Source organism: Grammomys surdaster, unplaced genomic scaffold (assembly GCF_004785775.1).
Source record: "Grammomys surdaster isolate TR1022 unplaced genomic scaffold, NIH_TR_1.0 199, whole genome shotgun sequence".
Classification (NCBI taxonomy): Eukaryota; Metazoa; Chordata; class Mammalia; order Rodentia; family Muridae; genus Grammomys; species Grammomys surdaster.
The window spans coordinates 5,008,756-5,031,200 of NW_021604644.1; the positions used below are offsets into that span (position 1 = coordinate 5,008,756).

The 22,445-nt window shown below is 41.4% G+C and overlaps 1 protein-coding gene across 7 annotated transcripts in view; it reads left to right on the plus strand.

Moving 5' to 3' along the window:
* Rnf38 (ring finger protein 38) overlaps positions 1-22,445 on the plus strand; it is a 105,187-nt gene that overhangs the window by 42,552 nt on the left and 40,190 nt on the right. For 3 of the 7 annotated variants that reach the window (XM_028770237.1, XM_028770238.1, XM_028770239.1), the window contains exon 1: positions 21,057-21,171. In XM_028770237.1, the coding sequence (XP_028626070.1) occupies positions 21,163-21,171 (9 nt within the window). In that variant the 5' untranslated portion in view covers positions 21,057-21,162. Of the gene's footprint in view, positions 1-1,903; positions 1,975-20,325; positions 20,348-20,786; positions 20,863-21,056; positions 21,172-22,445 lie in introns of those variants that run through there. The other 4 variants (XM_028770242.1, XM_028770241.1, XM_028770240.1 and 1 more) reach the window with 4 other exon arrangements.

A 22,445-nucleotide genomic window follows, 5' to 3' on the forward strand; every position in this document is an offset into this window, starting at 1 on the left:
ATCCGCCTGCCTCTGCCTCCCAAGTGCTGGGATTAAAGGCGTGCGCCACCACCGCCCGGCTTCAAAAGTCATATTATTGTACATAAGGAAAATGGCTTTTGTTATTTTTTAGTCAGCTAGAGAATGTGTGCCAACTTTTCCTTTTGAAGCCAGGTCCTCATATAGCTTAATCTGGCCTTGAACTCCTAATCTTGCTCCTACCTCCCAAGTGCTAGGATTACAGGCATGTACCATAGTATCTATCTACTTTATATGTGCTAACCGTTTATTTATGGCTTTATGTTTATAGCAACTTTTCAGAAGATTGGGACAGAGTGTATGCTAGAGATACAGCTCAGTAATGGAGCGTTTGCCTAGAATGCATGAGACCCCATGTTCAATCCCTCTCAATAACACCTCCCCACCCCATGCACATGCGTGTGCACACACATGCACACATGTGTAGACAGAGATCATCCCCCTCAACCCCAGCTGTCCTGGAATTCCATGTTTAGACAAGATTCGTCTCATACTTGTGGTAATCTTCCTGTTTCTACATTTTTTCCCCCTTCTTTGAGATTATGTAGTAAAGACAACAACAGAAACTCTACAGTTTTTCCCTAAAATTTTTCTTTTTTCTTTTCCTTTTCTCCTTCTTCTCCTTCTTTCTCCCTCCTTCTCCCTCCATCCTTTTTTCTGTCTTTTCTTTCCTTTTTTTTTTCTTTTCTTTTTTAGAGTCTCACTATGTAGCCTTTGCAAGCAAGGAGCTATTTATGCTGGGATTAGTGCCACCACATCTGGCTTTATTTTAATTATATGGAACTTTTAATTACCATTTTGTGTATGGTGTGAACTAGAAACCAAAAACTTTAGAAAAAACTCAGGTGATTAGAACTTGCATAATGGTACATGCCTATAGTCAGCTCACTCTGGAGGCAGAGAGAAGATGAGCACAAACTCAAGGTGAGCTTTGGAATCATACATAGAAAGACTGTCACAAATAAACCCCACAACAATGGCTTGTTCCACTTATGTTTTCGTTTAAAGTAACAAAATATTTGATATCTTTGTGTTTTCTGTTTTGTTTTGAGACAGGATCTCATCATATAACTCTTCTGGACTAGAACTCACTTTGTAGACCAGGCTGGCCTCAAATGCATAGAGATCTGTTTGCCTCTGCCTCCCAGTTGCTGGGATTAAAGGTGTGTGCTACCATGCCTAACAATACTGAAAATCTTATTTGATGTAGATTTTTAAAAGAAGCTTTTACTGTCTCAAAGACTGTCCTTTGTCCTTTGTCTTTGAACGCTTGATCTTTCTGCTTCAGCCTCCAAAGTGCATGTACCATCAGGCCTGGGTGAATTGTATTTTATATGTTGAATCTATAGGGTCAGCCTCAAAGTATGTGTATGTTGAATAGAAATTTAATTATATTCTTTGTTATATTCTATGTGAGACTTTGTCTTCCTGGAGGATGTGTTTACTTAGGAGGTCTTACTTGGAATGTAGGCCATTTGCTGTGCCTTGGGGTGGGGGAGAGTGTGAGTGAGTCAGGTTTGAACAACCAGCCTTCAGTTTCAAATGTGCCCTTTCACTGTTTGCTACTGGCTGTCAATCTGTGTCTAAGTTTTTTCTTGTGTGGAAAAGCTCTGAATAGGGCCCACAGATTGCCTGACAGCCTGAGCTGTCCCTAGGTGCCACCTGTTAGAAGGAGAACCAGTTCCTGTAGGTTGTTGTCTGACCTCCATGCACTCATTTGTGTGCACATGTAACTTTTGAGAATCCACAAGTAGTCTTGCCCCTGCTTTACAAGCTTGTCTGAGGATTAGATGGGATAATGGACATTACATGAGTCTCTTTAATTGCGGAAGCGGTTTGCTACAAGTGATTATTGCTGCTTAACTCTCCTTCCTTTTTCTTGTAGGTAGTGTTGGTGCTTCTTTTCAGTGCCAGTCCATCCATCACGACCACATTTGTCATGATGACAGTGACAAGGTGAGATCCTTGTTGATGTCTGCCACCGTTGAAATGCATGCCACCTTTACTCTACTACTGGAATCACCTATGTAACTCAGGACCAAGCCACTGGGTGACTTGAGGGTATAATGTTGATATGCACAGTACAGGGCAGGGTGTCTTAACTGGTTTCTGTATCAGATTATTGGACTGCTCCAGAGAGCCCGCAGCTTAGGCTGCAGAAGAGGGGACCTAGGCTCCTGCCTAGTCTTCCAAGTCTTCGTTTGTATCTCTGTCCATCTTCTTTCTCTGCATAGTCTGGTCATAAGGCTTATTTTAACATATGAACATGTGCTCTCTCAGCAGCTAAGCAATCCATGTGTTTCTAGTCGGGAATAATCCAGACATTCCATATTTGTTTGATTCTTATAGTTTTGATTATTGTACTGTCATCATTTCCTTTTTATAAATGTGGTGATGATGATGTTGTGCATGTGTGTGTGTGTTTGTGTGTTGCACGACACTGTGAGTGTGTGAAGGTTATAGGAAACCTGGGGTATTGGTCTTCACCATCCATTGTATTTGAAGCAGGATTTCTTGTTTGCCACTGTCTGCCTCCAAGAACATTTCAGCTTTCCATCTGCTGTAGGAAGGCTTAAATTAGAGATGTGTGTCTCTGTTGAAGCATTCTGTGGGTTCTGCAGACCCAAACCCTGGCCTCACTCTTAGGCATAACAAATGTGTTAGCTACAGAGCCATCTCTTCAACCCTTGAGTTTGTTTCTCCTATTCAGGGTCTAACCTGGAACGTGCAGCAGGCTCCTCATCCTCTCAAGCAAGTGGGTCACGTCCCCTGTCACCTGCTTTCTTCTTACACTTTACCCTTATTTATATTTATGGTCTACTTTGTTCCCAAAGCCTAAAATAAGCCGTGGTTATTGAGAATGCAACCTAACTGATTCTTCAAGATGGAGTGTGTGTGTGTGTGTGTGTGTGTACACATGTACGTATGTACTACTTTGGGCCTGAGTTGTTTCATTCTTAAGTCATGCCCAAATTAATGGTGGATTTGCTTTGTTGTGGGCTGGTTTTTGCTTTTGGTTTATGCATGGCCTCAGTATGCATCCTGAGACCTTAGCCTGTGGCTTGCTGTGTAAGATCAGGGGTGGGCTTGAACTCAGATACTTGCCTGCCCCTCCTTCCCAAATTCTGGGATTAAAGGAGTGAGCCACCACCATACCTGGCCATTGTGTTGTTTTTGCTTGTATTCTTTTTATCTCTAACAAAACCTGTTTTTTTTGCTTGGCATTGTGGTGGTTTTTTGTAATCTTAGCATTTAGGAGGTAGCAATGGGAGGATTCAAGGTCTTCTCCACTTCATAGCAAGTTTCAATCAACCTGGGCTGTGTAAGACCTTTTTTTTTTTTTTAAAGATCTATTTATTTATCATATGTGAGTACACTGTAGCTGTCTTCAGACACACCAGAAAAGGGCATCAGACCCTATTACAGATGGTTGTGAGCCACCGTGTGGTTGTTGGGAATTGAACTCAGGACCTCTGGAAGAGCAGTCAGTGCTCTTAACCACTGAGCCATCTCCCCAGCCCCGTGTAAGACCTTTTTAATATCAAAAATAAAGGGGAAAAACCTGAGAAACTTGCCTTGGGGGTCTTTCTAGTGCTCGCTTCCAGTAGATTCCTGAGTCTGGATGTGTTTTGAATATGTGGTTCTGATCTGAATGAAATTAAATTTAGTTTTTCACTCCTTTCATGAATGGTAGCTGGCAGTACAGACCAACCCAAGCCATCCTTTTCCTTATTTTGGTCAAGAACCTGCTCTTAAGCCGGGTGGTGGTGGCGCACGCCTTTAATCCCAGCACTTGGGAGGCAGAGGCAGGTGGATTTCTGAGTTCGCGGCCAGTCTGGTCTATAGAGTGAGTTCCAGGACAGCCAGGACTACACAGAGAAACCCTGTCTCAAAAAAAACAAAAAACAAACAAAACAAAAAACAAAAAAAACCCCACAAACAAACAAACAAACAAACAAGAACCTGCTCTTGCTGTTGGAGATGAGAACTTAGTTAATCTCTGAGAATTTCTAAACGTTGTGCTGTAATTGTTCTGTTTGTTGGTCTCACTGACTTTGTCAGCTCTGCTCATAGCTTTTCAGAGTCTTTTCGTGTTATAGTCACCCAGAGGCGTGGCTTTCATTTTTAATTTTCATAGGGAGAACACAGAAAGTGACCTCCTAAAATTTAATATGCACAGCTTAGAAATGAGCATGTGAAATGTGATGAATGATGCAGAGGAAGGGGCATCGTGTTGTCAGGAATCACAAGAGTGGGAAGTGGAAGTTACCCAAGGCTCCTTTCCACGGCTGCCTCTCTTTGTTTATGGTGTAGAAACCAAAATGAGTTGCCTGTCCGTAGGGTCTGAGGATGAGATTCTGTCTCTTTCTTATTTTCCATCTCCTTCAAAGCAGTTCTCATTTTTCAATTTTTATATGACTTAATTTTTTATGCTTTTTGCAATTAGAACACCCCCTATCATACAGGGAAAAGAGGAGAGAATTGTAAAGGATTGTGTTTTGACAGCATACCAAAGGATGTCTGGACTGTTATGCTCCCTGTATGCTGTGTGTACAGGTTTTTGGAGTGGAGTGAGAGGATTTTCTTGACTGTGCACTTATAACTTATTCTGTTGATTTGAGCCAGCAAGTAGTATTTGATTGGTAGCTATGTGTCAAGTCATTTAAGGAATATATCAGGATGCAAGATGGATAGAAATTCCTGGTTTTTCATAATTTTACAATATAACTGGGCCAAACAGGTAATAAAAAAACAAATGTCAGTTATATAATATGTTACAATAAGATACAATATGAACTAGATAAAAGAAATATCTTGGCACAGGGCTAAATATTATGGCACAGCCTTTAATCCCAGCACTTAGGAGGTATAGGCTGGCAGGTGGATCTCTGAGTTCCAGGTTTATAGCAAGTTTCAGTCCAGCCAGGGCTATATAGTGGGATCCTGTCTCAATTAAAAAGAAAGTTGGTCATGGTAAGTGGAATGGTATCTATGTGGAATGGTGTCCATCAAGAGATGGATGATACAGATGGCAGCTTTTAGTATTTTATTTTAGTAGTGTATTCTTGTCTTTCAATTAATTTTTATTGGGGCAAAGTTTGTGTGGAGGTCAGAACACAACTTTGTGGAATTGGTGCTGTCCTACCTTTCCATGAGTTGCAGGGATCAGGCATGTGTGGCAAGTGCCCTTATCTACTCTGCCATCTTGCTGACTTTGCCTGGCTTCTTCTAGTCTCACTTCATCTCATCTGGTTGCTCTCACCTTACATGTGTGAGACAAGAACTCAGACCCCAGTGTTATGTGACAAAGCTTTTCCTGGGGAGATGAAACACTTGTCTGTCTACTCAGACAAAAGCAATAGCAATAGTTTGTAATGTTTGGAGTGTCTCTGACAACCTTGCTCAAAACTGGTGTTAGGGATTTGTTAAATTGTTTTTGGCTCTTGGAGGGAACATTGTCAGCCCAGATGAGAACATTTCATATTTATACAGACTGTATATTATATCCCTAAAAAGGGACAGATTGTTAATAGTATGAATCTTTATGACTTTTCAAAACATTCTTACTATTCTCTCTCTCCCTCTCTTTCTCTCTCTTGTATTTATTTTTCTTTGCCCTCCCTCAATAGGGCCCCCTCAATTTCTCCCATTTCCCACCCAGATCACTTGCAACCATGCTGCTCTAATGCTCCACTAATCACCTTCCCGGGCAATGGCCCTTTTTTACTTTCCTGGTTTCTGCAGTTGTTCCCAGATGTACTCACAGCTGATGGATGATGTGGAGCTAGGAGTCTCAGATGAAAGAACACTTGGTGTTCGTCTTTCTGCTTCTGGATTGCCTCCCTCAATGTGAACTTTCCTAGTTCTGTTCGTTTCCCTGCAGAGTTCATGGTTTTATTTTTCTTTACAGCTGAATAGCATTCCATTGTATGTATATTATAACATTTTCATTATCTGTTCGTTGGTTGAAAGAACTTTGGGTTGTTTCCATTTCCTAGCTATTGTAATAGATCAACAATGAACATGACTGAGTGATATCTGTGGAAATGAGTGGTGAGTCCTTTGGACATTGCCAAGGAGTGGTTTAGCTGTATAGTCATGCAGCAGAGCTCTCCACCCTGACTTCCAGAGTGGCTGGTCAGTTTATGCATGACCACACTCCCTCTCATTGCCGCTTGTCCTGTTGTCTGTGCTATTCAGATTCTGGTGAGATGAAATCTCAGAATTGTTTCCACTTGCATTTTCCTAATTGCAAATTTGGAAATTTTTGAGCTATTTCTTAGCTATTTTTTATTCTTTTGAGGATACCTTGTTCTCAAAAGTACTTAATATAATACTTAAATGTAGCTATTCTTGTGTTTATTCAAAACAGCATGATGTGTGAACTCATTAAATGAACTGGTTCATATATTCTATTTTAGCTATCAATAGCTTACTTTTTTTTACATTTTCTTCTTCTTTCCCCTTGGGGCCGCCCCCCCCCCCCCAAAAAAAAGACAAGTTAAGTGAACTCTGGTCAGACAGCTGGGAACCCGTCTCCCACGCAGTATGATTTTCCCATTGTTGTGTGTTTAGGATTTTTACTATGCTTTGTCAGCTTATGCTACTTCTATTTTTCAGAAAGCTGTTACTTGTCTGACAGAAAACAGGAGCTGTAGAACCACGTGTGGCTTCCAGTGTGTTAGGTTGGTAGGTCATACGGGCTCTTGAGCTAGGACAGTAATAGATTTGTTGCCTGTAGGGTTTAGTATTTTCCTCTTAGTAATCAGAATCCATACTTACTGTCCCTTCTGGGAGCCAACGGCTTGTGTCCTGCTGTGCTGTCACCCTTCCTCCACAGGTCTTCACAGTCTCCCCATGAGGCACCAACACTGAACTGCCTTATAGAGTCAACTTGCCCCATTTTTTGTGCCTGAAACGTAGAATTGCACTCCTCTTTCTTTTACTCTTATCTGTCGTACTCTACCTGCTTCTCCAGGGAGATCCTTTGTCTGACCACTGCAAATTTCACACACTCCAGAGGCCCTGTGTGAACACCACTCACTGAGTCCTAATTGGGGTGATCAAAGAATGAAGAAGGGATACACACATAGACAGATCTGTTGGGCATTGTGTGAGCATGTAAGACGCCAATTAATTACGAAACAAGCAGGCGCTTTAGTACTTTTAAGTACAACTCGGGGTAAGGGTTAGCTAATCTCAGTAGGAGGTCAGTGCAGGAGAGCAGTCTTAGGTTGCAGTCATCTAAGACCAGGCACTTGGACCAGAGGAAGGCTTTGCCATTCCCTGAGCCTCTACTGGGGAAGACTGCCATTCCCATGGTTCTGAGGCTTTGGAGTCCTTGATATGGCTGTGCCCATCCCAGGCACACACATTAACTCACAATTCCATTCGGATTCACTCAGAACATCCCTCTTTACACACTCACCTAGGGTTCCCTCTGCTCTCTTCATCATCTTGGCAGATAACATTTTTTTTGTTGCTAATCAATATACTCTCAGGAATGTCTTTATTAACATAGCTTTTAAGGTAGTCATAGGTTGATAGTGAGAAAACCTGTTTGTGTTGGATGGCATCTGAAGTTCTCCCTAGATGTAGCAGGTCTAAATGGAAGGTGGAATTGATGGTACCTAGACTGTCAGCCCACTAGTAGGCAGGAGAGTGCTAGTTATGGAACCAATTTCAATACCCAAAAAATTGTATTAAGGCAGCTTCTTAGGGATGTGTGTTGGTAATGTATCTTGAAATCCCTTAATTATACCTTAATAGAGAAAGTTTCATTAGCTTAAAAAATCAACTTGAAAAATTAGAGCAGTGTTTATCCATTTAAAAAAGCATTTAGGAGCCAGGCGGTGGTGGCGCATGCCTTTAATCCCAGCACTTGGGAGGCAGAGGCAGGTGGATTTCTGAGTTCGAGGCCAGCCTGGTCTACAGAGTGAGTTCCAGGACAGCCAGGGCCACACAGAGAAACCCTGTCTTGAAAAGCCAAAAAAAAAAAAGCATTTAGGAGTAGGGCTAGATCCCTTGTCTGAAATGATTAGAACTGAAAATGATTAAGATTTTAGAATATTTCACAGATTTCCTTCTTGGACATAGTTAATCTGAAATTAGAACACTCTAAATGTTGTTTACCTTTTATTTAGGGGGGAGGGGAAAGGGCACACGTGCACGCACGTGCAGGCGTGTACCCAGGGATTTTTACCAAGTAAGCAATTTTGTTGCCAGTCCCTCTAAAATTTTTGAGTACCTCAATGGCTCAATGGGTGAAAGAAAGTATTTGCTACAAAAGACTGAGAAACTGAGTTGGAATTCCAAGAATACATGTTAAATGGCTAGTATGGTGGTGCATGTCTGTAATCCCTTCCACAGGAGAATCCCAGCATTCTTAGTTGACCACACCACATGAAATAAAATGGCAGAAAAGAGAGACTTTGCCTCAAAACAAAGTGGAATATGAGTACTGAATCCAAAAGTTCTTTTCAGGCTTTTACATGTGTATCCCACTTCCAATCACTCACACCCACTCACACTCACCCAGTGACTCACACATACTCATACACACACCCAATTACACACACACACACACACATACACACACCCAAGTCACTCACATATGTACCCAATTACTTGCACACACACAAATATACATACACAAAATCACTCATACACAGACCTCAATTATACATACAGATCCAGGTACACACCCACCTCCCAAAATTTTTTTAATAGTGTTTTATTTAAGTTTTTAGTTTAGAGCTGCTAAATACAAATTATAGAAATAAAATGTGTAATTTTAAGTCAAAAGAGGAATACAGAAGGAGCCAGAAAACCTTGCTTATCCGTGAGACTTTGAGTAAGGTTTAGAGGGTGGAGTATGACTGAAGGTAAACAAATAAAACAATGTAGCGCAGTAGAGCTGGCTGGCTCTAGGGAGTGTGAGTGTTAAGAGTTGTTCATTAGGTAAGAGACTTTGTTAGAGAACAAATTTTCAGCCCTATGTTTTATACAAGAAATAGACATACAACAGAATGGCACAAAACTGATAATCACAGATAAGCAAGGAGAAGACATGTGACGCGTGTGTGACGATAATGCAGGAGGACAGGGTACTGAGAAGACAGCCTGTGCTATGTGAGTCTGTGGCTCAGGAAGATAAGCAAAGACATGGGCTTAAGCACAAAGAAAGTCAAAGTGCCCGCCCTTTTTTAGACACTCTCATGCGACCCAGGTTGGTGGTCAATTCCTGAGCATTCTCCCTCAGCCTCTAAAATGGAAAAATTAAAGGGTACCTCATGCTACCCAAATAAAGACAACATTTTTAGTAGAATTAATATCATAAATTAATAATTTGTTCAAAAGTGTCAAAGGGAATAATGTGTAGTTAATATAGGACCATGAGCCAAAATATATTTGATATTATGGTACATACTTTCAATGGTTATTGGCTCATAACTTAACTCCCCAAGGCATGTCATAGAAAATTCTAATTTTGTTTCTGTCTTCAAGCTGGCCATAAAGGAAAAAATTGACCTACTTTATGTGATACAAGTGGCAAGGGCTTTGAGTCTCCAAGTCCACAAGGAAGGGCATACTTAAGAATTTGGAGGAAGTTCTCAACTAGCAGTAGTTCTTCAGATATACCTCACGGCATTGCTACGGCATTGCTACTGTGCAAGATAAGAGTGCTAGCGATCTGAGCAACCAGGCCTAGACCTAGTAACATTAGGGTATGGGTGCCCATGCTTCAGTCTTCCCACACAGTTGATATCCCTGAGAGAGTCTAGTGGCCAGTACTTCCAAATAGAACATTTTTGTAGAGAGATCACCCAGCGAGGGTAGGGAAGCTCTGTGTCCCTTTCCTCAGCCTCAGCCTGTCATCTCTTTGTTCATATTCGTTGTAATATTCTTTATGATTTGAAGCTAAGCATGTGTTTCTCTGAGTTCTGTAGTTGACTCAAGTAAAATTTATCAAACCTGGGAGTGGATTGTGGGCAACCTAGTGTATAGCTGGGTGTTCAGAAGCGTAGGTCACAAATTGAGGCTTGTGGCAGCATCTGATGTGTGAGGTGGTGCACAGCTGAGGGCAGCCTGTGCTACAGAGTGAGTTTCAAGCCAGCCAGGGCTTCATAATAAACTCTGTTTCAAAACAAGTCAAAAACCCCTCAAGTGTGAAACACATAACAAGCGTGTAAGGAAGGGTTTCAGGTTGGGGGCTGAGCCCCAAGCCTGTGGGATCTGACACTGTCTAGGTAGACAGAACTGAGAAGAGCTTCAACTGGGCTGCTGCAGCATTGCTTATTTGTTGGTAGGGGAAGATCCTTGCCTTTTCTGTGATACTGAGATCAGAGAAAAAACAAGTTTCTTTTTCCCTCTTACTCAGCCCCAATATTTAAGCCAACAATTGTTAAAGCAGTAAGAAGAAAATGATGCAAGCCCAGATATAAAGGTGTACCGATGCTGTAGGAGGGTTACCAATCCAGGTTAGTGTGCTGGCAAGCAGTGTAGTCTATTAGATACATTGCCTAAAAGGCTTCTTATAATATTTTTTATTGTCTCTTACATTATGTGGCTAGAATGGCTAAACAGTCTTCTCTGGGTCTCATTCTCAAGGTTGAACTCAGTACTGCATTCTCATTAAGAATCCTGATAAAGGAAGATGTGCTTTCTCCATGTCCATGCAAGTTGTTGGTGAAATTCATTTCCCTCAGCTTGTGACTGAGGATCTGACCTCTTACATACATCCAATCAGCAATAGGTTCTAGGGGGCTGCCCACATGTTGTCATGTGATCACAGCATGCCTCTCTGCTAACAAGACCAGAAGACCCTCTGTAGACAGCTCAGATGGAGTATTATGTAATTTAACATAATTGTATGAATGACATCACCTCATTATTGCGATGTTGTTCTAGCTAGAAGTCAGTCGCAGATTTCCAGTGTACTCCAGTAGGAAGGGATTCCACAAGAAGCAGTGACTTATTAGTGACCACCTCAGGGTATGCCCGAAGTTGAAGGGGGAAAATTGAGATGGAGAATTTAAATAATACAATTAGCAAGCTGATATAATGTTTAACATGTTTTAAAATTTTAGCAACAATTTTATTGAGAGGTAATTTATATGCCATAAAACATCATGCTTTAAAATTTACGTATGTGTGTGTTTAGTGTCTTTATTTTGAATTACACTTATCTTTTTTCCGCATGTGTGTGTGTGTGTATACATGTACACATACACATACTATGATGCAGGTCAGATGACAGCTTCTTTCAGGTGTAAGTTATCTCCTTTTATCATGTAGGCCCAAGAATCAAACTAAGGTTGTCAGACTTAGTGGTAAGTTCTTTACCCACAGAGTTGTCCAGCTTCCCTGCTTTTTAGGACTTTCAAAAAAAGTGTGCAACTAGATCTTTATCATCTAATTTTAGAACATCCTCAAACTCTAACCTATGCGTGCATTCCCCCCACTCCCGATCCATCAACAAACAAACCTGTCTTAGGATTTTACTGCTGTGAACAGACAACCCTTATAAAGACAACATTTAACTGGGGCTGGCTTACAGGTTCAGAAGTTCAGTCCATTATCATCAAGGTAGGAATAAGGCAACATCCAGGCAGGCATGGCGCAGGAGGAGCTGAGAGTTCTACATCTTCATCTGAAGGCTGCTAGCAGAATACTGGCTTCCAGGCAGCTAGGACAAGTCTTAAAGACCAAGCCCTCAGTGACACACCTACTCCAACAGGGCCACACTTTCTAATTGTGCCACTCCCTGGGCCAAGCACATACAAACCACAAAACCCAAATCCATAATCTGTATCACTCACCTGTCATTCATTTCCTAGTTCCTAGCAACTCTGCAGGGAGATGTTTTGTCTTCTGGGGTCCTGTGGATAGAACCCAGACTTTTGTGAATACTAGGCCTGAATACTGAGCCTCTTTCAGTGTTACATGAATTTTATATAGTGTGTTACTTTGTGTGTGTGTGTTACTTTTTGTGTCTGACTTTCCTCACTTGTGTGATTCTTTCAAAGTTTATACTGTAGCATAAACGAGTGCTTCATATCATTTAATGGGTGAATAATATTTGCTTGCACAGATATAACACATTTTATTTGCTCATCAGTTGGTAGACATTAGGATTGTTTCAATTTTGTAATTATTACGATAGTGATGCTGTGAACATTTGTATGTATTTGTTTCTTGGTCACATGATAGATTTTTGTTTAACCTTTTCAGGAGCTAGCATTTTCCAAAGGGCTATAACCTTTATATTCCTATCAGCAGTGTATGAGGGTTCACATTTTCCTACTTCCATGACACATGTTTAGATTGTGGTTTTGTTTTTTGGTTTTTCAAGACAGAGTTTTTCATGCTGGCCTAAAATTCACTATTAAGACTAGGCTGACCTGAACTAAGAGATTGCCTGCCACTGCCTCCCAAGTGCTAACATTAAAGGTACACACTACCATCACCTGACTTAGATTGTGTTTTAAGTTCTAGTCATTCTGGTGATTAAGAAGTAGCATCATGGCCAGGTAGTGGTGGCACACGCCTTTAATCCCAGCACTTGGGAGGCAGAGGCAGGTGGATATCTGAGTTCAAGGCCAGCCTGGTCTACAGAGTGAGTTCCAGGACAGCCAGGGCTACACAGAGAAACCCTGTCTTGAAAAACAAAACAAACAAACAAAAAAAAGTAGCATCACTAGTTTTATTGTATCTCTAGTGATGAATGATGGTGAACGTTTTTCTGCTTTTTCTGTCACTGTGGTATAAGACCTTGACAGAAACCTTAAGGGCGAAAGGATTTTTATTTTGTCCCACAGTTGGAGTATATCATGGTGGAGAGGTTACAGCTGCAGGAACATACGATAGCTGGTCATATTGCATCCATAGTCAAGAAACAATGACGGATGGATGACCTGCTCAACCAATTTTTTTACTTTTTATGCAGCCAAGGGAATAGTGCCACCCACAGTGGGCTGATCTTTCACCTCTATTACTCTAATCAAGATAATTCCCCACAGGTATGTCCAGAAACTCATCTCCCAAGTGATCTAAATCTTATAAATCTTCTGATAGAGATGTGTGTGCTCTGGTTTACATGTGGAGATCAGAAATCAGTTTTTAGGAGTTAGTTCTCTTCTTCCACCATGTCAGTCCTTAGACTTAAACCCAGCTTGTCAGATATGGCAACTTAATGTTCTGTTATTTTTTACATAATCTTTCCTGGTCTACCTGGAATTTACATGAAATTTATTTGATGTTTGACATCATGCATGTGGGTGTTTTGTTTAAACATGGATTCTCACCTTGTTTTATTGTAAACTAGCTGAGGTAATTGGAAGTATGATATATTGATAGATAATATCTTAATGCTATTGTTGGCATTTTTGTTAGCCTTTAAACTATTGTTTGTTACATGACATATTTATTATTTTGTTTATAAAACTGTTGGGGCAAGAAATCAGAAGAAATAGCCCTTTAGGGTTTCTACTGCTGTGATAAAACATCATAAACAAAAACAATTTGGGGACGAAAGGATTTTTTTTTTAAGCTATAGAGGGTCTATTTGTGAATCTAACAAGCCTTGGGAACTGAGAATTGTTTCTCAGTCAGTTCTATAAATTCCTCTCTCTTTTAAAATTTATTCTTCTCTCATACACTACATTCCAACTGTATCAACCTCTCCTCCTAGAAAGGATTTACCTTACAGTTTGTAGTTCACCATCCAAGTCAGAGCAAGTACTCAAGGCAGAAAATTGGAGACAGGAACTGAAGCAGAAGCCAGAGAGTAAATGCCTACTGGCTTGCTCCTCATGGCTTACTCAGTCTGCTTTCTTATGGCACCCAAGACCAGCAGCCCAGGGGTGGTACAGTCCACAAGGAGCTGGACCATCCTCACATCATTCAAAAAGCAAGGAAAATGTACAATAGGCTTACCTAGAGGTCAGTCTGGTGATGCGCTTTGTCAATTGAGGTTCCTTCTTCCAAAATGATTCTAGCTTGTGTCATAAAACTAGTCAGAACACATGATTTTTTTCATCAAAATAAAACTCAATTGTTAGGAAAAACAAAAACACTAGCCAGAAGAGGAGGACAGATTTTTAAAATATTTTTATTCACTCCATTAAAAAACTATACTATTTTAAGCATTTTTATTTAAGGTTTTGATTTGTGGTAATTAGAATTCTGCTTAGGTAACATTTCCTGAGATGAAACCTGGAAAGGTCTATAGAGTGTGGCATAGACAGGAAACAGCATGCTTTGTGAATATGTACTGAACATCACAGATGTCCATACAATCACTCAGGGTTGGCTGGATTATCAGTAACAGGAACTACTGTCAGTTCATTGAGCAGGTTATATTTCATATGTGTATAATACTAGAATTCTCTGATGCAGTGTGTGTCAGCTGGACTAGTTGTGGTTATGCAGACACAGGAGGTACAGGAGGATTCCCTAGGGAAAGCCTGTTTCTTCTAGGACACAGTGCAGTAACAAAGTGTTCATAAGGACCAGTCGAGGAACAACATGTAGTATGTCTTGCATCTAAAACCTTTCCAGGATCTCATTTCCATGTGTTTCATTTCAGTGATCACCTTTTTCCACAGTCATCCCTGAAATGAAGGAACTACTTGGCTGTTTTGCTCTGCTCCTAAATTTTTCCTTAGACAAGCTTTTTATTTTTTTGGAACATGTTTGTAAGTTAAGTTTATTTCACTCCCTATTTTACTGACTTTGATTACATTTTTCCTTACTGTCTGGCGGCTTCTGGGTAGTTTTACCAGTCTCTCTTCCTCAGATATTTCTGGAACTCTGTTCTGAGGATTGTCTTTCCAGAAGGTCTTGTAACCTGGGGCCTTTTGCTCACTAGCTTTACAGCAAGTTGCTATTCACATTGGTCCCCTGAGTCTTTTTAGCTTAAGCATGGACCCAGTTCCTAGGTTACTACAGTTCATATAGACCATAGATAGTAAATCCACTGGGATTTAACAGATGGACAAAGAGAACTTATAATTTGGGTATGAAATGTGGCTGTTTGAAAAGTAAACTGGGCTGAGTTCAGCTTCGGGGCTTTTCTCTCCCTGCTCTCAGGCTTGGCTTGCTGCAGTCCCTGGAGTTATCCTTTCTTTCCACGAGAGCACCCTTAAATGAGCACTGCCGTTTTCTACTGCAGAATATACACTAAATGCTGTGCATTTACTCTTGGTTGCAGTGAAAAAATTGGCACAGTCTTGTAGGAGACAATATAGATTATATCTAGAAAAAAATGTGAAGCACATATTCTTTGAACAAGCAACTACACTGTTACAAATTTGCTAAAGGATAAATTTTCAAATGAATGCCAAACTACACATTTTACAATACTTAGGGGATGGGGGTGTAGACCTATTTAGAATACTAACTGCTGATTAGGGGTGTCCAAGTTCCTTGGAGAAACACAGTCAAAAGTCTCTTTGCTCACAATGACTTGATAAACCACAGTAGCAGAAACCCCCAGCAGCCCCCTCAGAGTATGCCTGGACTCCTCTTGGGGCTCTGGCATTTATACTGTCTGAAAAGTTCCCAGAATTCCACACGTAACCTGTCTGCAGCTGGGCAAAAATCACACTCCTCCTAGTACATGAGACAAATCATAGACACCTGAGATTAAAACAAACCTATTCATAGTGAGTTTTTAAAGAAATCAAACTTCTCCTTATATGATAGTGAGACACTAGAATGAGAATGAGTACATCTTAGTGTTCCACTATCATAAACATTAGAAAGTTTAGGTTAAACAGAATAACACATCTCTGCTCTAATAGGGAAATGGAAGGAGACAGGAGAACCCCTAGAAGCTTTTGGACCAATCCTCCTGGCATAGGCAGCAACAAAATCAAGAGACCCCAGTATCCAACCACATGTGCTGTGCTCTCACATACAATTGAATGCACACAGATATACACAAAAGATACAAAAAGTACAGGCAGATCATGCAGGGAATGTAGGGTCTGCTTCAGGGTCAATTCCTGTCTGCACATCCTGTCCTAGAAAGGAATATGCTGCACCAGCATGCCTGTTGGTCCTGGGCATGCAGATTGAGCCCCCCCCTTTTTTTTTTGGCTAATGGCTTCTCACCCTGAGTTTTCTTTCACCCCCCTTCTCATTGTCACTGCCATTTTTTTCTTCATTGTGCAAGTGTCTGTGGTCCTACCTCTGCAGTCTCTCAATCGCACAGCTGGAACAGCCGAAGCCTGGGGGTCACTGGCTGCTAAGACTGTAGTGGGATTGGATTTGGATGGGCCTTTGCTGCCCCCTTCTGGTTTTTAGAAGCTCTAATTGAAAGTTGCTGCTAATTAGACTTTCCTGTGGACAGGTGTTAACATTTCTGGGTGGAACTGTACAATTGGATTGTTTTGCAGTGGATCTACAAGTGGCTTGCTTATAGATGCTGTAGGCTGTTCTGTTCAGCCATTACAAGCTTTTTATCTTACCAGTTTCGTTCACTCAATTTTAGTGGAAAAAATACTTGTAGAGGAGAAATAAGAACTACCTTCAAGTAGCTCACAGTTCTATGAAGAAAATAAGATATTATAAAATTGCATTATTTTATTATAGAAGTATTTAAACAGACAACAAATACTGTAGCCACAGTCTTTTTTAACAGAACAGTTCTTCAGATAACCATTATTGCGATAACCTTTAAAGTAAATTGATCTGAAAAACAAATTTTACATTTATCATTTGATAGCACTAAGTAGCATGTCTCTAAACTTGTAGTGTTTATGTACTGTGCTTGAAAATATATTTATAATGCTTTCAAAAATCACATGATTGGAATGTAGTTTTTCCAAAAGCAGATTGTAAGATCTTCATCTCTTTGTGTCTCTGTGTCCGTCTATCCTAATAGCACAGGCAGGTGGGGGGAGAGACTGACTCTCATATTTTCTAAGGCTAACAAAAAGATTTGTAATAAAACCTGATGTAGGCATTAAAAATGGAAAATTATACCTGTGTACAAGGACAAAAAATAAATGTCCTAAAGAATATAAGTAGACCAAACCCATCAGTATTTAAAAAGGACAATCATAAGACCAAAATGGATTTAGTAGTAATATAAAGTTGGTTTAATAGCCAAAATCCAACTAATGCACTTTATAAATTAACTATAAAATATGATAGGCAAAGAAAATTTTGGCACGATTAAACCACCATTTAATGCACTTTCAGCAAATTAGAAATAGAAGACACTCCTTAAATTATTTCCCTGAAATACCCTGAAAATACCCTGAAAACTCCATACACAAATAACCACAGTTGTCTAGTGGAGATTTGATAGGAAAAACAAGGTCGTCCCATGGCTGCCTCCCTCTGACTGGGGTGGCTATCCCCCTCTGACTGGGTGTACTTACCAGCTGGTGCAAAAAGACATATGGCAAGAAAAAAGTACTGTTATTTTCTTCTGAATATACAGAACGTAAACAGGATTGTTTATTTTAAAAAGCCTCAAGGGTTGATATTAACTATTATAATTACTAGTTGAATTAGAAAAGTCAGTTGGAACAAACCTAAGAACTGAAATGTAAGATAATTACAGACTATTGTGAAGCGTGATTGAAAAAAAAAACTTCTGAGCAAATAAAAGGCTTCATCTTGTTCAGATGTTGGAAGACTTGGCATTATCTAACTAACATTGCTTCTTTAGCTCTAGATTCAATGAAGTCCTAATTAAAATCCTATTTGCTCTTTTTCTTTAGAATTATTAAAACTTTTTTATTGAAATTCAAAAGACAACAGTGGACAAGATTTCTGAACCCCGAAATACAATCCATGAGGGTGATAAAGAATGTTTTTCTTTTTGAGGGTGTCTTGTACACAGCCCAGGCTGGACCAGAATTCTTAATCTGCCTACTCTTAGCCTCTCAAATGCTGGGGTCAGAGGCATGAGCTGCTTACACGCCTGGCAGAAAAATTATATTCTAGCATAAGTATCTAAACATGAAAAAGAAAACACATATCTCTCAGAAAAACTCCTTAATGACCTCCCTAAAGGAAGCAGTAGATAGGCAGGTGTGTCTACTGTTGAAAACTTAAGGGTGGAGAAAGTTAATGATGTGTTAGTAATGTCCCAGTAAAGACAGAAAAGCTTGATGGCTTAAGGAGATTAGTTAGAGCCAAATCCTTGGGAAAATGAAACCAGTTACAGAATTGGAGTGGTGTGAATTTTCTTACTTTGTGATCAGATCTGAGCTTCTTTATGGTTCCTGTATGATGTTGGATGTCTATCTAGAGAAGGTTTTTGATGACTGCTGTTACTCCTTCATATTAGAAGGGTAAGGCCCCTGGGCTGAGCTCAGAAAAACTACCAGCTACATTTGAAGTCCACTTTAGCACTTCCCCATTTCCTAGGCAGTGAGTGATGTGATAAAGGACTTCATGAAGACAGTCACAATTTCCACCTGGCGGGAAAACCTCTTTTAAAGGGCAGCCTTGAAATTCTCAGAAAGCTCTTGCCACAGCAACAACTTTTCCTTCAGATGCTGGATATACAGCTTCAAACTGTTAGTTCACTAGTATACTAATTACATACATTTCAAGTGCTATACCTTTTGTTGTCCATGTGGTATAGCTCTGATACCTTCTGAGCTGTGCAGATGTAGAAAATTTCCATTACAGAAAGGGTTTTTCAGTTTTTTGGTTTTTTAAGCTCTCCAACAGGGGTTTCTGCCACTGTTTAAAAAGACAGCAAGGACAGCTTTAGCTGAACTACTGTTGAACAACTACTCAGACATAATTTCAGCCCCACCACATTAGACTGTCAGTTGTCTCTTGAAAAGCATGCCCTCTCACTGTGTTTTTATCTGTATCAAACTTGGGGGTTAAGCAAGCATTTAGATTTCAGATTTTTTTATTGAATATTTTATTTACATTTCAGATGGGTTTTTTGGATATTTTATTTACATTTCCGATTTCTTTCTGAAATGTAAATAAATAAAATATCTAATTTTAAAAAAGCATTTAGAAGCTGGGTGTAGTGTGGTATGCCTTTAATCCTAGTACTCTAGAGGCAGAGGCAAATGGATCTCTGTGAGTTCAAGGCCAGCCTGGTCTAAGAGTGAGTTGGGGTTAGAGGGCAAAGAAAAGAGAAAGCTGCGTAGTAGGAGTGTAGAACTGAGTGAGGGAGTACTTCACAGGGGCCTGCTGTCTCTTTCCAGCTGCCCTTTGTAAATATACAAGAATTGCTAGAGCTTTGCTTCAGCAGTTGCTAAGAGCCTGAAATAGTGAGCCTTGGAGTTAGTCATAATAGAGCAGTGGTGCTCAGTCTGATACTGGTTGACAAATGTATATAATTACCATATGGTGTTATTCATAAACAATGTATATGTCCCAAGAAGATCCTGAAACATTTTAGTGTTGCTTTTCTTAGCCGAGGCCACTGAGACTCAGAGAAGGAAGAAGGGAAGGGTTAAGTCCTCTAAAGGCTCGATTGCTTTCCTTTCTCTTGTCCTCTTACCGCCCTCCCCCTTCCTGTTTATTCTTAGCCTCCTCCTACCCCCCCACCTTCTTTCTTTGAGTCTAAGTTTTTAGACTGGATTTTAATGCAGTAAGTAGACCAGGCGGACCTCAAGCTCCCAGAAGTCCTCTTTGTTAGCCTTCCCAGTGTTTGAGCCCACAATGCCCAACTCAGTCTGGGTTTTCTGCTCATTGATCCTTTAACTTTTAATAAACTTTTAAACCTCTAATTTCTATCTATTTGCAAAGCCTACCATTATATAATTTCCAGTGATACTGAACCATTCATTTCCCTGTATTTATTGAGCCAATATAGTCTTTGTGTTCTCCAATAGAGATCTTGAACGCAGTAGTGACCCGAGGCTTGATTTAGTATTCGAACTTAACTTCCTATCTCAGCAAAGTCATAGAATCTGTCACAATCGTCTGAGGGTTGGACAAGTTATATACACGCTTGCTTGTTTTGAGATCACGTGTCTACATCAGTAAAAGTTCCTACTTCTTCGGTCATGTAAATACATACTATATTATGAGGTTTAGTGCTCTACTACTGAGTTTTAGAGTTGCTGGCGGGAGCGGAAGCTGCCGCAGCGTTAGGCATTCTCTGTGCTGGAAGACACTACACGCTGCCCCACCTCTCCACCTTCGCTGCCGGGGCCAGCCAAGCGCGTGAGTTGGGCGGGGCTGCGCAGGGGCGCTGCGCACCAGCTCTGTTGCCGGAACTGGCCCGAGCGGCCTGGACGTGCGCGGCCCCGCCCCCGCGGGTGGAAACAAAGGGGGCTCGGCGCGGGGAAAGAGGCGGAGCTCTCCGGCGATCCTGCGCTTGGCTGGCTAGGTTTGTGCAGGCGAGGGGTGGGGCGGGCGTCCGGAACTCAGAGGTGGGAGCCTCTCGAGTTATGTGGTCCAAAGCGTAGCGCCCTGGGTATCGCCTGCGCACGCAGTGCAATCCACTGCGCCGGCGCGGCCCGCGCGGGTCTGCGAGCGCTAAGGGGGTGCAGTGGGGTGGGTGGGGGCGGGGGCGGGGCCCCTCGTGCGGCTGGCGGGCGGGCCTCCGGAGGCCGGGGCGGTTGGGACGGCGGGCAGAAAAGATGGGGCTTCCGAGGCGCTAGCCGGCTCCTTCAGCGCAGGGCGTGGAGCCGTGGTTTTCTGGAGAGGCCCGTGTGATGGTGCCAAGAGGAAGGAAGCGCCGTGACAGCGCCTCAGTCGGAACCCGGGTTCCGAGGCCAAGGACGACCGGGGCCGGCTGCCCTTGCGAGCTGGCCGCTGGCGGGGCGAGCAGTCACGATAGGAGGCGGCGGCCCGGCCCGGAGCGGCGGGAGCAGCCCCGCAGGGCGGAGCCTCCCCTCGCAGGTACTGGCGGTGACGGCCGTTGGCTACCGCGCGAGGGCGGTACTGGCCGCGGGAGGTTGGGAGCCGGCGGGCTGCGCTCGGCGGACGTTTCCCGGCAGCCTGGCGCTCTTTGTTCCCGCGGCGGCTGGGAGCCGGCCCGCCCCTGCCTGGACGAGACGCAGGTGAAATGATGATGTCACTTGGGAGAACTCAGAACCCGGTTGGAGGGGTCCTCTCTCGCGGCCTTCTACCTCCGCGGGTTTCTGGACGGGATCCGTTTTGTTCTCAGTGGATGGAAGTTCTTCCTTTCAGGGCTGAAGAATGAGAGAGGTTGGTTTTTGAAACGGGAGTTTTTCGAGTTACCGAAAGCCAAAGAGAACTATTTTTTCCTCTGTATCATCCAACATAGACAACGCTTTTGTGTCGCAGGCTATTCAGTAAAAGTTAACGTGGTAATTCTTCTACTGTAGAGTTGAGTACTTAAATATAGTCGTTGCTAGCTAGCATCGTATGAGTTGCGATTTCTTTCTTTATACGAGGTGGACGTTGAAATGTATTCAGCGCTCATACACAGTACTTGAAATTAAGTCTACCCAGTACTCCCTGTTTTGTAGATACTATTGTAGTAACATTTACTTATCAAAGTTTCTTTAAATAGCATACAGCTGTATAACCAGAATTTAAGGAATTCCATTCATATTTGAATCACAACCGAAAAATAAAGTAAACTTTTGCTCATTTTGGAAAACACAGCCTAATGGAGAAATCCAACTTACGAGAAAAATGACAAGATCAAACGTATTGGATCTGGTGCGGAAGTACGTAACACTCAAAGATGACAATTTTGAGTTGGAATTCTATCACCAAATTGTCCTCTTGAGATAGTTCCTTTTAGTTTATAAACATGCTAGTGTAATGTAGTTTGTCTTAATAAAACTTGTTCATCCTAAGCCTGTTCATTATAAGGTTCTACTTTAAAGTCAATTCTGTAACTTTCTGTAGGAGTAAGTACTACTTATTCTACAAGAACTGGAGGACTTAAGGATAGTGTTAAGTTCTGCTCCCAAGAGGTTTTGTCCTCACAATCTCTGTAAGTTATGAAAGAATTGTATTTAAATATTCTTATTCTTCACTAGTGGTGTCTTACATTATCCCAAAAGGTAGTTGTTTGTGTTTCTACGCTTGTTGAAGTTTATGTCCGTCATGATTTAAAAAAAAAAAAAACGTTTTTAACAATAAATATGTGTGGACAACTTGCCCTGTTTGGTTGGGTACCTCTACCTTGTGGGTTCTGGAGGTTGATAAGTCTCCAGCTTTGCCGAAAGTACCTTCACCTGCTGAGGCATTTCATCAGGCCCGATCCTTAACTAAGTTGGTAAATATTAATCTGGGTATGTATAAAGACTTTTCTTTACTAGAGCAATCTGATTTTTGACAAAAATTGAAACAAATCGGTGTTTAAGGGAGTCTGTAAGCATCATAATAGATCTATTGTCCCTCTTTGCCCCAGCATTGGATAAGTCTTTTAGTTAACTTGTTTAGTTAACATTGCCAGGCACTGTGATTATATTTTTACTTAAGTTAATACAGGTGAGAAGTCTTCA